The sequence below is a fragment of the Triturus cristatus genome, chromosome 11 (genome assembly GCF_964204655.1).
Source record: "Triturus cristatus chromosome 11, aTriCri1.1, whole genome shotgun sequence".
NCBI classification, from domain to species: Eukaryota; Metazoa; Chordata; class Amphibia; order Caudata; family Salamandridae; genus Triturus; species Triturus cristatus.
Window position 1 is genome coordinate 1,087,277,118 of NC_140594.1, and position 12,903 is coordinate 1,087,290,020.

The 12,903-nt window shown below is 42.2% G+C and overlaps 1 protein-coding gene across 1 annotated transcript in view; it reads left to right on the forward strand.

The window, feature by feature from the left end:
* Positions 1-478: 478 nt before the first annotated feature.
* Positions 479-12,903, forward strand: part of SLC2A2 (solute carrier family 2 member 2) — a 175,315-nt gene continuing 162,890 nt past the window's right edge. The window contains exon 1 of the mRNA XM_085635463.1: positions 479-571. Within this exon, the coding sequence (XP_085491589.1) occupies positions 545-571 (27 nt within the window). The 5' untranslated portion in view covers positions 479-544. The remainder of the gene's footprint in view (positions 572-12,903) is intronic.

The following is a 12,903-nucleotide window of genomic DNA, read 5'->3' on the forward strand; positions in this document are numbered from 1 at the left end:
AGTGTGTGCGTTGCGGACAGAGCAGGAGACTTTGGAACATGGAAACCAAATTTGAGTCTTGGCGTCGGTTCAATAAACAGCCTGTGATTCTGGGCATATCACATAATTCACCCATGCCTTAGTAATAAATGAATGCGACCGTGTGTGTAATTTTTTTTCCTTGTGTAAAGCGCCCCAATACCTCTAGTTCGCGCTATTTACAAAAGTACAGACAAAAATAATCTCAAAGTTCAGCAAAAACACGAAGTTTACACCAATCTCTCCCTGCAGCTCTAAAAGTGTCCCCAAAGCACAGGTCTAACTGGACAGATCACGGTGTTAAGGAGACTGCAACTAAATCCTCTCTTCCCAACATAGCATGGTCTTATGTAAAATTATTATCTACGAGCATTTATTAATACAAACTCACGACTAGTTCTAGAGTTGTGGCTGCTGACCCCTCCCCCAGGCCCCTCCCTTTCCTCCCCCAACTGATATACCTAGCTGCACGAACTGCTGGTGTCTCTCACTGGCCTGGAGGTGGACAGAGTGGAGCAGGGGGACAATGGACAGCAAAATGCAAAACGAAAAGGTACTGTCTTTCTTTCATTCTTACAGCGCCTCTCTCACTTGCCAGCGATGATCGAGGCGCATTCAGAGCCACGTTAGGTTGGATTTGATTTTGTTATTTATGCATGTATATTTAGAACTTTATTTTAGTGTACACAATCTCAGGTAAGGCAAGGTGTTGACATTTTGGATTTCATAATGAATAAGCATTCACCTCTTTTCCACCCAGTGCTTGAACTGGAAATATAAAAGTGCAGCTACTCTTTGGCCCAGAGTACCTGTTTCCTTCTGAGAAGTGCTGGCACTCTGATTAAAAGCATTGGATCAGTGCAGAGAAGAGCCGCAAAATTGAAGACGTGCTTGTACTGAGTACCTGTTAGCCCCCGCCCATTTAAAGCACTGTTCCAACCCTTCCCCCGACATTTCCGAATTACAGGGGAACATACGTGGCTAATCAGTCACTTATTGACTATTGTAAACTGAGTTGAGCAATAATCCCAAAATGCCGAACTGTGTTAGCATTCCTGTACGTTTAAAGTCCATTTATTTGCTGTTATGTGCCAATTTGAGCATTTTAAGCCATAAACGCGACTTTATAAAGTTCATTTTTCCTACAATGAATTCTATAAATAAATGTACAAAGCTCACGGAATTCCTGCTGGCCACAATTGTTTGCCTGTCACAGGGTCTGTGATAAGCACTTCTCAGTGCTGACTCGTCCTCTGCCCCTCTGCAGCCCTCTTCCTGGAAGCAGGGATATGTAGACAGGGCTGGAACAACAACTTTCTGGTGGCAAAGGTGAACGCTCACTTGTCACTGGGCAGTCCAGGGCAGCATGTGAGAGCACGCACACGGCAACCAGTTAGCCTCACAATTCACAGACAGGCAGAGCTCGTTTTCTGAGGGTCACAGACTGGCTTCTTCATTTGTGAAGATGCAAATTAGCCCAGAAAATGGATGTATTGGTCACAAAACAACTACACAGACTTTAAAACAGAACCACATTAATGTGTGGTGTGTTAGTGGGACAATGTCTGTAGTCAGTAAGAACAAGGTTGAGGCAGAAAAACACACACATATGTAGTCCGAGGATGAAGAATCTACTTTAAGAGATAAATAATGCAATTGTCAGAGAAAACAAAATTCATAAGATGTAGAAACGTATTTGGTACACTTGCTTGAAACAATCGCGATATTAATATATTGATAACTGAGCTAGCATATGGTTATAGATTAAGCTAATTAAGGTATTAATATATTAAAGATCTAGATGGTGTTAAGCAAATATATTGGAACTGTATGTCTAACTATTTCTTAAATGAATCATCCAAGATTGGTTAAAATGATTGATCGCTGTCCTAGATATGAATTTATTTAATGTATAAGTATGATTGTTTTAACTGATTGTAATTCTTATAGGAGTTTTCCCAGCACTGACTGGAGATGATACCAGATTTATGTTATTAATTATTACAATATCTCTAATGTTTGGTAAATTGAGGATTTTTAAACATTGTTTTATGTGATTGTAATATGGTTGTAAAACATTTACGGGTCGACAGCCTAAATAAAATAAATAAATATATATATATATATATATATGGTCCAGTTGAAGGCATCTGCCGAAACGCGTCAACCGTCCTTTTTGTTTTGCACATGGTGTTAAAGGAATAAAAAAAGTACCTTAAGTGAGCTGCTGTGGACTCCCTCTGTGCCGTGGATACACTGGTGGGGACTTTGCCGAGTTGTTTTGAAGATATATATATATATATATATGTACACTTGTGCTGTAAAAATACATCATATTATGTGCATGATGACAAAATGCCAATATGTGATGTACGCGCGCAGAGTGCAATGTGGTGTATATTACCATTGTTGAGTGTGGGGAGGGCCTTGACTCATGAGAGGCAGAGCCTCGATTGGGATTTGCTCCCCCTCTCCTCCCTCAGCATTGGTAATAAAAACATTTTTTACACAGTGCGCATCTGCATGTATGGTCCATTTTATGCTGTTTTGTCTGTTTAGTAATAATCCATGCTGGTATGTAGGTACAACAATAGCACAGGCTTATTGCATAGGCTGATCATGTGAAGATGGCTGTAACCTTTACTGTGGTAGTAACATGGGATTTGACCTTTGCACTATAGTATGAGATGGTAGATTCTGTAGTGAGTTGTTCCAAATAAAATGTGTTGGGGCACATTTATTGTGATTAAATGGTTTATATGCAGATATGCAGAGTGTAATAAGCTATTTATCACCCTTGTTGAAAATGGCGAGTGGCCATGACTCATGAGGTGAAGCCTAGAGTGGGCCAGGACTCCCTTTCCATCCCTCAGCAATGGAAATAAATAGCATATAACACTCTGCATCCGCATATATCGTTTATGCCTTGGTGCATTTTCAAGATCATTTCTTTTATTTCTCATCTTTTTATTTGTCAAACAATAAATGCATCTCATCATTACATTCATCCATCTTTTTAAATGAAAACAGGACTCTCCCCCAGCCCCCAGAACTTCTCTTCCCTTCTTGTTCATTGCCTCTCGCGTGTGCCACCTATTCTATTCTTTTACCTGTTGCACCATGTTCTTCTCACTGAATGTCTACAATGTTATTTCTCCAGCATTGTCTCTGGTTTTAATCTTCTACAGAAAGTTGTAATGGTTTTAATTTAGGTGGGGCCAAGCAAGCAACTTCGTTGGGAGTCAAATGAGGGCTTAGATCTTACATATTTTTCTCTATCATGATAGCTCATGTGCTTTAATATTGTGAATTATGATGTATTGACACCCTTGTTTCTATCAATAAAAACTTTCTGAACTGTTTTGCCCACACCGGATAAAGCTCTATGCAAACTTGTGATGGCTCATGTGCCAATTTTTCACTTGTTAGAAGTTACCACAGTTTAAGGGATCATTAACCAACCCTGGTGCTTATTTCCAGTAGCCCATTACGAGCATTCATGATGCTCCCGGCATCTGTCTCATTAGTAACCTGTCTGCTTTAGTAATTACTCCTAGTTCCAGATGTGTTACCCCTGGGCCACCTGGAATAGGAACACTCAACCCTCCGTTGATGCGACTAAGCATTTCTTTCCAAAACTTCTTGAGATGTGGACAGGTCCACGAAATTAGTTTGAATGTACCCATGTCTGACTTACTGCACATACCTGAGCTAGAGGGATATACATTGTGTAGCCAATCTTGAGATCAGTGCCTCTGGTTCAGTGTTTTATATGCTAATGTCCTCTATCGCATACTTATAAACATCGTTGGTATGTCTCGCTATACTGTCGCCCACTTCTTTTCAGAAATAAGTCAATGTGCATTTTATCTTCAATCCCCACTTTTTCTTTCATCACTTTATAAAGCACTTTGGAGCCCAGATGTATTTGAGTGAACTTCTCCACAGGGTAAAGTTCTCTTATTGCCCCCACCTTGTCCTGATACTGCAATGATCTATTTCCAACTTGTAGATATTGTAATCGGTTCGGTTCACGCACTCCAAAGTTTTTTTTTCATGTCTTGAAGGTTTTAGTTTTGCGTTGTTTGAATACGTCTGGTAGTACTAGACCTTCCCCGACTCTTCAAGTCTTGAGGGCAACTGCAAGGGCAGCCCGCGTTCATTTGGAATTTTAGTGGGTTTCTGTGTTTAGGGACTTATAGCTTGCCAAATCCCTTCTTTGATTTTTTTTAGTTTGTCCTATGTCTCAGACAGTATTCTCAGGAATGGCTAGCTAGGTATTTTGGGGGTCTTTGTGATCTTTCTAACCATTCTAAGCCCTATAAAGGTCTTCCCAATACTGCCATGTTCATAGGTACCCATTTGTTCTCTGTTTTTCTAGAGGTCCATTCACTTGAGCTGCTCTGTACAGTAGCAAAGTGTGGGTACTATTGACAGTAGTGCAAGTAAGGAATATAGCCTCCTTGAGTGCTGGTGTGGTAGAAAAATACAGCAATTGTCATGGTTCAATGAGCCCCTCAGGTCTTTGGTCCCCGGTGCCAATGCACCTGCTGCATCAATGATAGTTACACCCCTGGCTCTGTAATATGTTAGAATGTCTGGTCATCTCTAGCCTCCCTTTTCTCTTAAGGTTTTCAATATCTTTGCAGTTACTTTGGGCCTATCTTATGCCCAGATGAACATTGTGCTCTTTTTGTAATGTTATCAGCTCCACCTCCAGAATTTTTACTAAGACGGTTTGGAACAGCTACAGCAGACAAGAAAGGATGTTCTCACGGTGCTTAATTTGTAAAATATTAAGTGCAGGTGCTCAAATGTTTTTGGGAGACCACACCCAATTCCACTGGCTGGACCCATTTACTTTATTGTCTCCACCCACAGACCTCAACCGACACTGCTGAAAGCAAGATGTAATTGCTGATCTAAATTTCAGCAAAGGAGCCATCTTCAAATAAAGTTTTGATAGAAAGTTCCCCCCGCCCAGGAATTATTTGAAAAAAAATGGGGGAAAAAAAGTGCACAATTTTGGAATAAATTGGCTAAAAATACTAATGCACTGTAAGGGGACACCTATAATTACTGCTTCATGGGCTCCCTTCTTCCTATTGTTTATGCCTACGCTGATAAATAAAATGCAAGAGCTAACAGGGTGGGTTGAGAACTGGCAGTGGAGCAACAGCAATGGAGACAGAGAAAGGATGAAAACTGTGAAGAAGGAAAGAAAGCGCTAGGCAGAAACCGAAAGGAAACAAAAGGTATGAAATTGAGAAAAGGAAAAAAACATAGATGAAAGCAGAAGTGGAGAAAGCACACTGGAAATAGATTTTGTAATATTTTATGGGCGTGTATTAAGAAGCCATTTTTTGTTTGGGGAAATTCTTTAAAACCCTATTTTATCATTAGCCATTACAAAAGGTTTCTAGAAGCAGACCACCTGAGCACTAACTTCCCTGAGAACCTCCAGGGACGGTGGTGCCTTATAGGGCTGATCATATAGGGTGGTATTTTCATTTTCTGGATACTCCTTTGACTGGCAGTGATAAGCAGTGTGACAAGTTGGCATAGGTGGGCAGTGTGATAGGCTGGCACCTGAGGGTAGTGTTAGGAGCTTGCACCAGGGAAGTGCGAGGACCCGTCCTGCCCCTACACTTCCCTTCGCTCTGTTTATATCTCTCCTTATTGGGCTCTTGGCCTGAGTGCTGGGGATCATTAATTTGCACAGACATCCAATATCTCTCTCCAGCATAGACCAATTATATCCTTTGTCTTTGCTACTTATTGGCCTGTCACACATTGCAAAACAAACTTGCATCACCCAGCGTCAGCCTCAGACTGAGGCTTCCAGAACAAGCAGATCAAAGCTTTCATTGACTTGTGGAGAGATGATAGACACAGAACATTCCAGAATTAACAGATGCCACCTTTCAGGTGACCGTGAAGAAACTTTGGACAGAAAACATTTGCGAACAAGCAGAGTCCACCGTTCAGTGACCTATGTACCATGCTCAAGAAAAAGCAGCGTTGGTTACTTACTGGGTTCCTGCCTTTATTAATAGGCCAATAGGCCTGCTGCTGCACACTGTATGACAAGCTGCTACTTCAACTAATAGTGCCGGACTGCCGGGGCGCAGTGCATGTGTGCCTCATGATCAGTCGTGGCCAGTGCAGAGGAGCAGGTGGGGCCATGGGACGGGGCGGGGCAAGTCGACAGACAACAGAATAGGATTTATTTATTTATTTATTTTTACCTATTGTGTCATCTATCGACTTGCCCCCTCTCACCCCGCCTCCCCCCGCCGAGCCCCACCGTGCTTACCTGTGGTGGCCGCCGCTGCTCATGATGATAAGATGGCCTGGAGTTTTTACTGAGTTTACGCATTCTGCCACGGGTGTCGTAGCTGCACAGGTCCAAATCCAGCCGAATCAGTGGCCCGCCCACCAGCAACACTGACTGATAGCATGGGTTCATCTGCTCAGCTCTTTACTGGGGGGACAGAGGGTGAACAGACAATTTTATTGTGCAACACTACACACGTTGTGTAATCACTGTGAGTTGGCACTCAGGTGTAGACCAGACCCTGTATGTGGTCAGATCACCACCTGATCTACTGTGATATCCCTCTAGGTACCATACTCCCACGCCCAGAACCGAAAACCAGAATGACCCGGCAGTGGAAAAATGTAGACCAACATACACTGACTACATCACTTAGAGGTACTGTCCAGCCAATAATACTTAATAAAGATGTAGATCAGGATTGTAAAAACATGATGGACTATCTGGTAAAGGCCATTGATCAGATAGCCCCTGAGAAACTTCAAACAAAAAATAGTGGGAAAAAGGGAGCCCCTTGGTTCACATCTGCCTTGAGGGACCAAAGGAAGGCCCTGCGTAATATAGAGAGAAACTGGAGGAGGAATAAGGATACAGTTACTTGTGAACAATACAAGACGGCGTTTCGTAGCTACAAAAAATCTATTCGGACAACTAAAGCTGCATTCTATGAGGTCCGTATAAATAGGGCGAACAATGTTCAAAAGGAAACATTTAAAATCCTGAAGGAACTAACAAAAAGAGCCCAGGATGCAGAAAGTAGCATAGACTGCGATACTTTCCAGAAATATTTTCTGGATAAGGTCGATACTATCATGTGCGAAATAAAAAGCATGGGGTGCAGCCCAATTGAGCAGCATATCGCTCTAAATCCAACTGCCAGCTGCCTATCATCATTTCCCCCCATAGATTCACTAACCCTCGAATCATTGATGAGAAAGACAAAATCCGGCTCCCCAGCAGATCCATGCCCTCCAAGTATTTTCTGCCTGGCAGGTCCAATCCTAGAGGACCATATCCTAACTACATTGAATAAATCGCTGAGCACTGGCAGGCTCCCCACTAGCTTCAAGGAAGCTCGTGTAAGACCGTTGCTGAAAAAGGTGGGGGCAGACCCCAATGTCTTAAAAAACTATCGACCCATATCCCAGCTGCCCTTCCTGTCTAAAGTACTTGAGCAACATGTACTAAAATATATGTCAAGCTATCTGGAGTCTAACCATCTACTCCATGAGAGGCAGGCAGGCTTCCGTGCACATCACAGCACCGAGTTGGTCATGCTCTCGGTGCTGGACGATCTCAGAAGGATGGCTGACAGTAAAAGACCGAGCGCCCTGATTTTGTTAGACCTATCAGCGGCGTTCGATACTGTCAGCCATTCCATTCTGTTGAATAGGCTAGCTGGGTTTGGAATTCAGGACTTAGCCCTCCGGTGGCTGGAATCATTTCTATCTGGGAGAACCCAGAGAATCCAGATGGGAGATAATGTATCAGGAGTGGGAAGTCTGACTTGCGGCGTCCCCCAGGGTTCAGCTCTATCCCCACTCCTGTTCAACATATATCTACAGCCCCTGATTCATACACTAGCGGGGATGGGCTGCCGGGTGTTCAACTATGCCGACGACACACAGTTGCTGCTGGGCATAGGTGACACAGCACAAGCCCAGTCCCACGCTCAGGACATTCTTAGATACACGGTCAACTGGATGTCCACCAACCAGCTTAAAATTAACCCCGAAAAGACAGAGGTGCTGGTAGTACCATCCAAGTGCTCCTCCTGGAGTGATGTGTACTGGCCCCAGGAGCTGGGCCCAACTCCACAGCCAGCAGCCACGGTAAAAAGTCTGGGTATTAAATTGGACAGTGCCCTCTCAATGACCAACCAGGTTTCTACCGTGGTTGGCACCTGTACAGGTCTTCTAAGACAGTTGCGCAAATTAGTCCCTCTCCTCTCCCAGTCGATGCTACGCACTGTGGTCTCAGCTACCATAGTATCTAGACTTGACTATGGCAATGCGCTCTACTTAGGCCTGCCAAAAATGCTGACAAACAGACTTCAGGTAGTCCTAAATGACGCCGCAAGACTTATTTTTAACCTTCCGCGGAGAACGCACGCCTCTCCACTACTAAAAAGTCTACATTGGCTGCCAATTGGACAGAGGTCCGTTTTTAAAAGCCTTTGTATAGCCCACAAAGCCATCTATGGGAAGGCCCCGACCTATATCAAGGAGCGGATCGAGATATATAGGCCGGAAAGAAATCTCAGGTCCGCTGATGCCAATCTCCTTGTATGTCCTCGTTTTAAACTGTCCACAATGGGAGGGAGATCCTTTTCGGTTTTACTACCGAACCTCTGGAACGCCCTGCCTGAGACACTCCGAAAGGAGGGAAATCTACTCCGTTTCAGGAAAGCCTTGAAGACAAATTTGTTCAGAACAGCACTCAGCTCAGCCTAAGTACTCCCCCTTTTCGATATCCCGGATGTTATGTTCTGTGGTCAAAGCGCCCTGAGACCTGCAGGTGACCCAGGCGCTATACAAACCCACTATAACAATAACAATAACAATAACAATAAATAAGTGCCAGTGCTAAGTACCGGAAACCACCGGCACAAATTAAGCAATGGATGTTCATTTTTATGACATTTATCAAGCGCGGTCATTATATATATGTGTAGCGATCGCCCTCTGTTCAATTCTCATTTTATGTTGGTGTATTAATGCACAACTGAATCCTGTTCATGCATCCAGTCTTTTTGTTGAGGCTATGTCCATATATTTAATGGATTTATCTTCCCCGTTATGGGCAGGGGGCATTCATTGCTTCAATTGTTTGCCTTGGGAAGGTGAGAATTAGTATTTCTGATGTTTCTTTATTTATTTTGAAGCCTGGTTACCATTGGAATTTTTCTAAAACACATATTGACTCTGGTAGAAATGTTTCTTGGTTTGGTGAGTGTTAAAACGATGTAGTCAGCAAATAGGCATATCTTATGATTTCCTCCTCCAAATGGAATTCCCCAAATATTGGGCTTAATGAGTATTTTCATTGCCCGGTACTCTACTGCTAGAGCGATCAGAAGGGGGAAAATGGGCACTCTTGTCTTACGCCCCTCTGTAGGACAATTCCCTGTGCTGTTTGTCTCTTTAGCTAATTCTGGATCTTTATATCCAGATTGAATCCAAACTTCCATTTTGTGTCCTAAATCTCTCTCTCTTCTAGAACTTATTTAAGTAATTTCTAGCTGACTCAATCAAATGCTTTTTTGTGTCTAGGCTGGCTAGCATGGCTGGTACTTGTATTTGACAGGGCTTTTCTGCTAGGTATGTCACTTTTAAAATGTTATGAAAGCTCTTTCTATGTTTGATGAAGCATAATTGATCGGCATCTATGGCCCATCCCCCACTGAGCTGCTAGCTCAAGGTGATGCTCCCTTCCCCCCTCCCCGCTTTTCAGGCAGGGTGATTTTCACAATGGACCTGCACAATGCTTGATGCCATGGCCAACGCTTTCACATTTTTGAGAAACAACTTAATGCCCATTCACCAAAGTGTTCAGCTTTCAGAGTAAAAGCCACACCAGCAGGGCCAGACTGGGAACGCAAAGCGGCCCTGGTAATTAGTCAGACCGGCCATGGGGGTTAGGGGCATGGAAAACACAGTAGATTCTTTTGATACAGGGGGGCGATATTGCAGCTATGCTGCAAAACTGCCCCCGGGAACAGAAGTAGCCCCCCAGGGGTCAAAACCCGGCCCCCATCCTGGTGGCTCACCGGGGAAACGCAATGTGCCCGCTACGGCCAGTCCAATCTTGCACACCATTGGTTTTGTTAAAGTGAGATCCCCACCAAATGGGTGGGGATCTCAAAATATATCAGATGGTCCACCATAGCGGGGGTCACAGCCTCAGCTGATCTGGAATGCAGATGGGCCACCCAACAAGTTTTAAGTGACACAGTAAGTGTTAAATTACAAGCAGAGCACCGCTTCTGTGCAGTGCTCATAGTTTGTCATGGAAATTGGAATCTATATCCACTTGTTTCCAGCTTCATTGTAAACTATTTTGAATTGCCCTACAGGCGCCCATGAATACCCTCAAGGGAAGTAAACTCTCTTTAAACATGAAGCATCACTGGTGAAAACCAATGGCACTATCTTATTAAAGTTAATGTAGCACCGCTGAGAACTAGTGCTCCTGGTCCAATAAAAGTAGATGGACATTAGCGAAAGTCTTTTAATTACCCCGATAAATACCGCAGCCATGCTGGGAGGTGGTGTTACTGCCCCGGCAAACGTAAGGCTAAGACTACCGCCAATGACATGGTGTGAGACTGCAAAGAGAAACATCTCCTGTCTCTGTAGAAAAAACTTTCCGAAAATAAAACAGAACTGCTGAGAAGTTGTGGTACATTCCAAATAAGGGTACATGAGCACTGCTGGCACTTGCCTGTGCCAAAATAATAATATATTTTCTATGAAGATATATAGTTAAAGAGAAAGGGTATGGGGTATACAGATAAGGGTATGTGGTTAGGGGTTAAGGATTTACAACATAGGGTCATAATTTGGGGCTAAATGGTTAAGGGTGATGGTTTTGGTGTGTAGGTGTTATTTGTCAAAGGGTTATGGGTTATGAGATTAACGGTTGAATGCTTAGCGTTTAGAGGACAGGGTTAAGGGTATTGTTATGGGGTAAAATTATTGGGTTAAGGGTTAGAGATTAAGGGAGTAGGTTAATGGTTTGAGGCAAAAGGTGCAGGTTTTGGAGTTTAGGGTTTATGGTTTAAGGGCAATGGGTTAACCTCTATGATAATATTTCTTTAGTGTCACAGTTGAAAATGTGTTTAGTGTACTGTATGTTGGTTGTGAGTTTAGAACTAGATTGGCCTGCATGAAACATACAAGTCCAGGTAAATCTATGTAGATTTTGGAAACGGCTAGGATCAGGAGAGGAGGAGAAAGTGTCTTGTTGGTGTAGGAGGGAGATCCAACAGAGTGAACTGAATTGGGCAAAAGCTACTAGAAAGAAACTCCACTCCATTTGTGATAATTTAAAGGTGAAAATTGACTCGGAGTCGTTATGTATTGAAGGACAGAAGAGTGATTTAAAAACCTTGGGAAATGAAAAATCTAGATAAATTGATATGGATTACCTGAAACAAAAAGAGTCTGTGCATTTTATGTTAAATAGCTGGAGAAATGATAACTGGTATCCGTATTTAGATACTGTACCGAATCACTGGTTGAGATTGGAATTGCTAAAGGTGAGAATAGGCATTAATCCCGCACGTTCAAATGAGAAAATAAAAAGCATATTAATGGATGATAAAGGTAAATGTACATGCGGGATAGGCTTAAAATGTACCTGTGTCCATATTGTAATGGATTGCCAAAAATTGTTATCTGTACGGTGATTGATTTTAAGGCCAGTTTTTAAAAAATATGGAATAAGGTCAAGGACGCAAGTAATCGAGTTTCTCATTGACATGCAGTTCTTTGACATTGCAATTGCTTTGGCGAAGTTTGTCCAAGTAGCTAAGAGATTTCTAATGGAATAAGGAAATGGAAAGAGTGGCCCATGGAGTCAAATTGGTCAATTTTAATTATTTTATGTATTTTCTAAACATTGAACTTTTATGTATTTGGACCTGGTTCATAGTATGATACTATGGAAACAAGTTTTTTTAATGAGAAATAATGAACTTTTGGTTTTAGGTACTTTTACAAACCTTAATTATTGTACTTTTAGCTGTTTTATGATGATATATGTGGTTTAAAGATCAGCTGGTCATAATAAACTTATTTTTGATTTGATTTGATTTGGTTGTGAGTTACAGTTAAAGTAGGCCTAGCTAGGTGTACAAAAATGTGACGTGTAGATTTTCAGAGTAATACTGCGCTTAATTATTTGAATGGAACGCCCTTCAATTTCAGAGTGGTAGAAATAGTAATGTTACCCATGAACTGATATGATTTCTCAGTAGAACATCTGAAGTGACAAGGTACAACCAATCGGCCACCACAAGAAGTATCAGTGCTGTCTCATTAAAAGCATAGCAGAAGATTCCAAGAAGGGCTTGAAGTTCAGTCCATTACATCGTCTGCTATAAAAAAAAATGAACAGAGCCTCAACCAGGAGTATTCTACTGTAATAAACTGAGCCAAACTCAATCAAAACTGACATGCCAATTAAAGCGCTCAACTGCAACTAACGCTCACCAAGGTTGATCTTTCATTAAGACTGACTAGTAAAGCATTAACTGAGCTTACATTGTAAGCTATCTAGCTGATATTTCTAAGTATGCTGTAAGTAGTCAATGAATGCTCAGTTACTCTTAAAATCCTTCATATTTAGTAATTTTGTGTAGATATACATCATTAGCAGTTAATGAAATTGGGGTTTAGATCAGCACTGATTTAACCAAAGTTCTCAACTCTGACCTTAACTAGTTTGAGCATTTGTGTGTGCTTTATGATAATGTCCTGCTAGCTTGGTAGTGGGTGATCATTCAATTTCATCGCCTGCAAGGTCTTTTGAGAAATGCTGGTAGA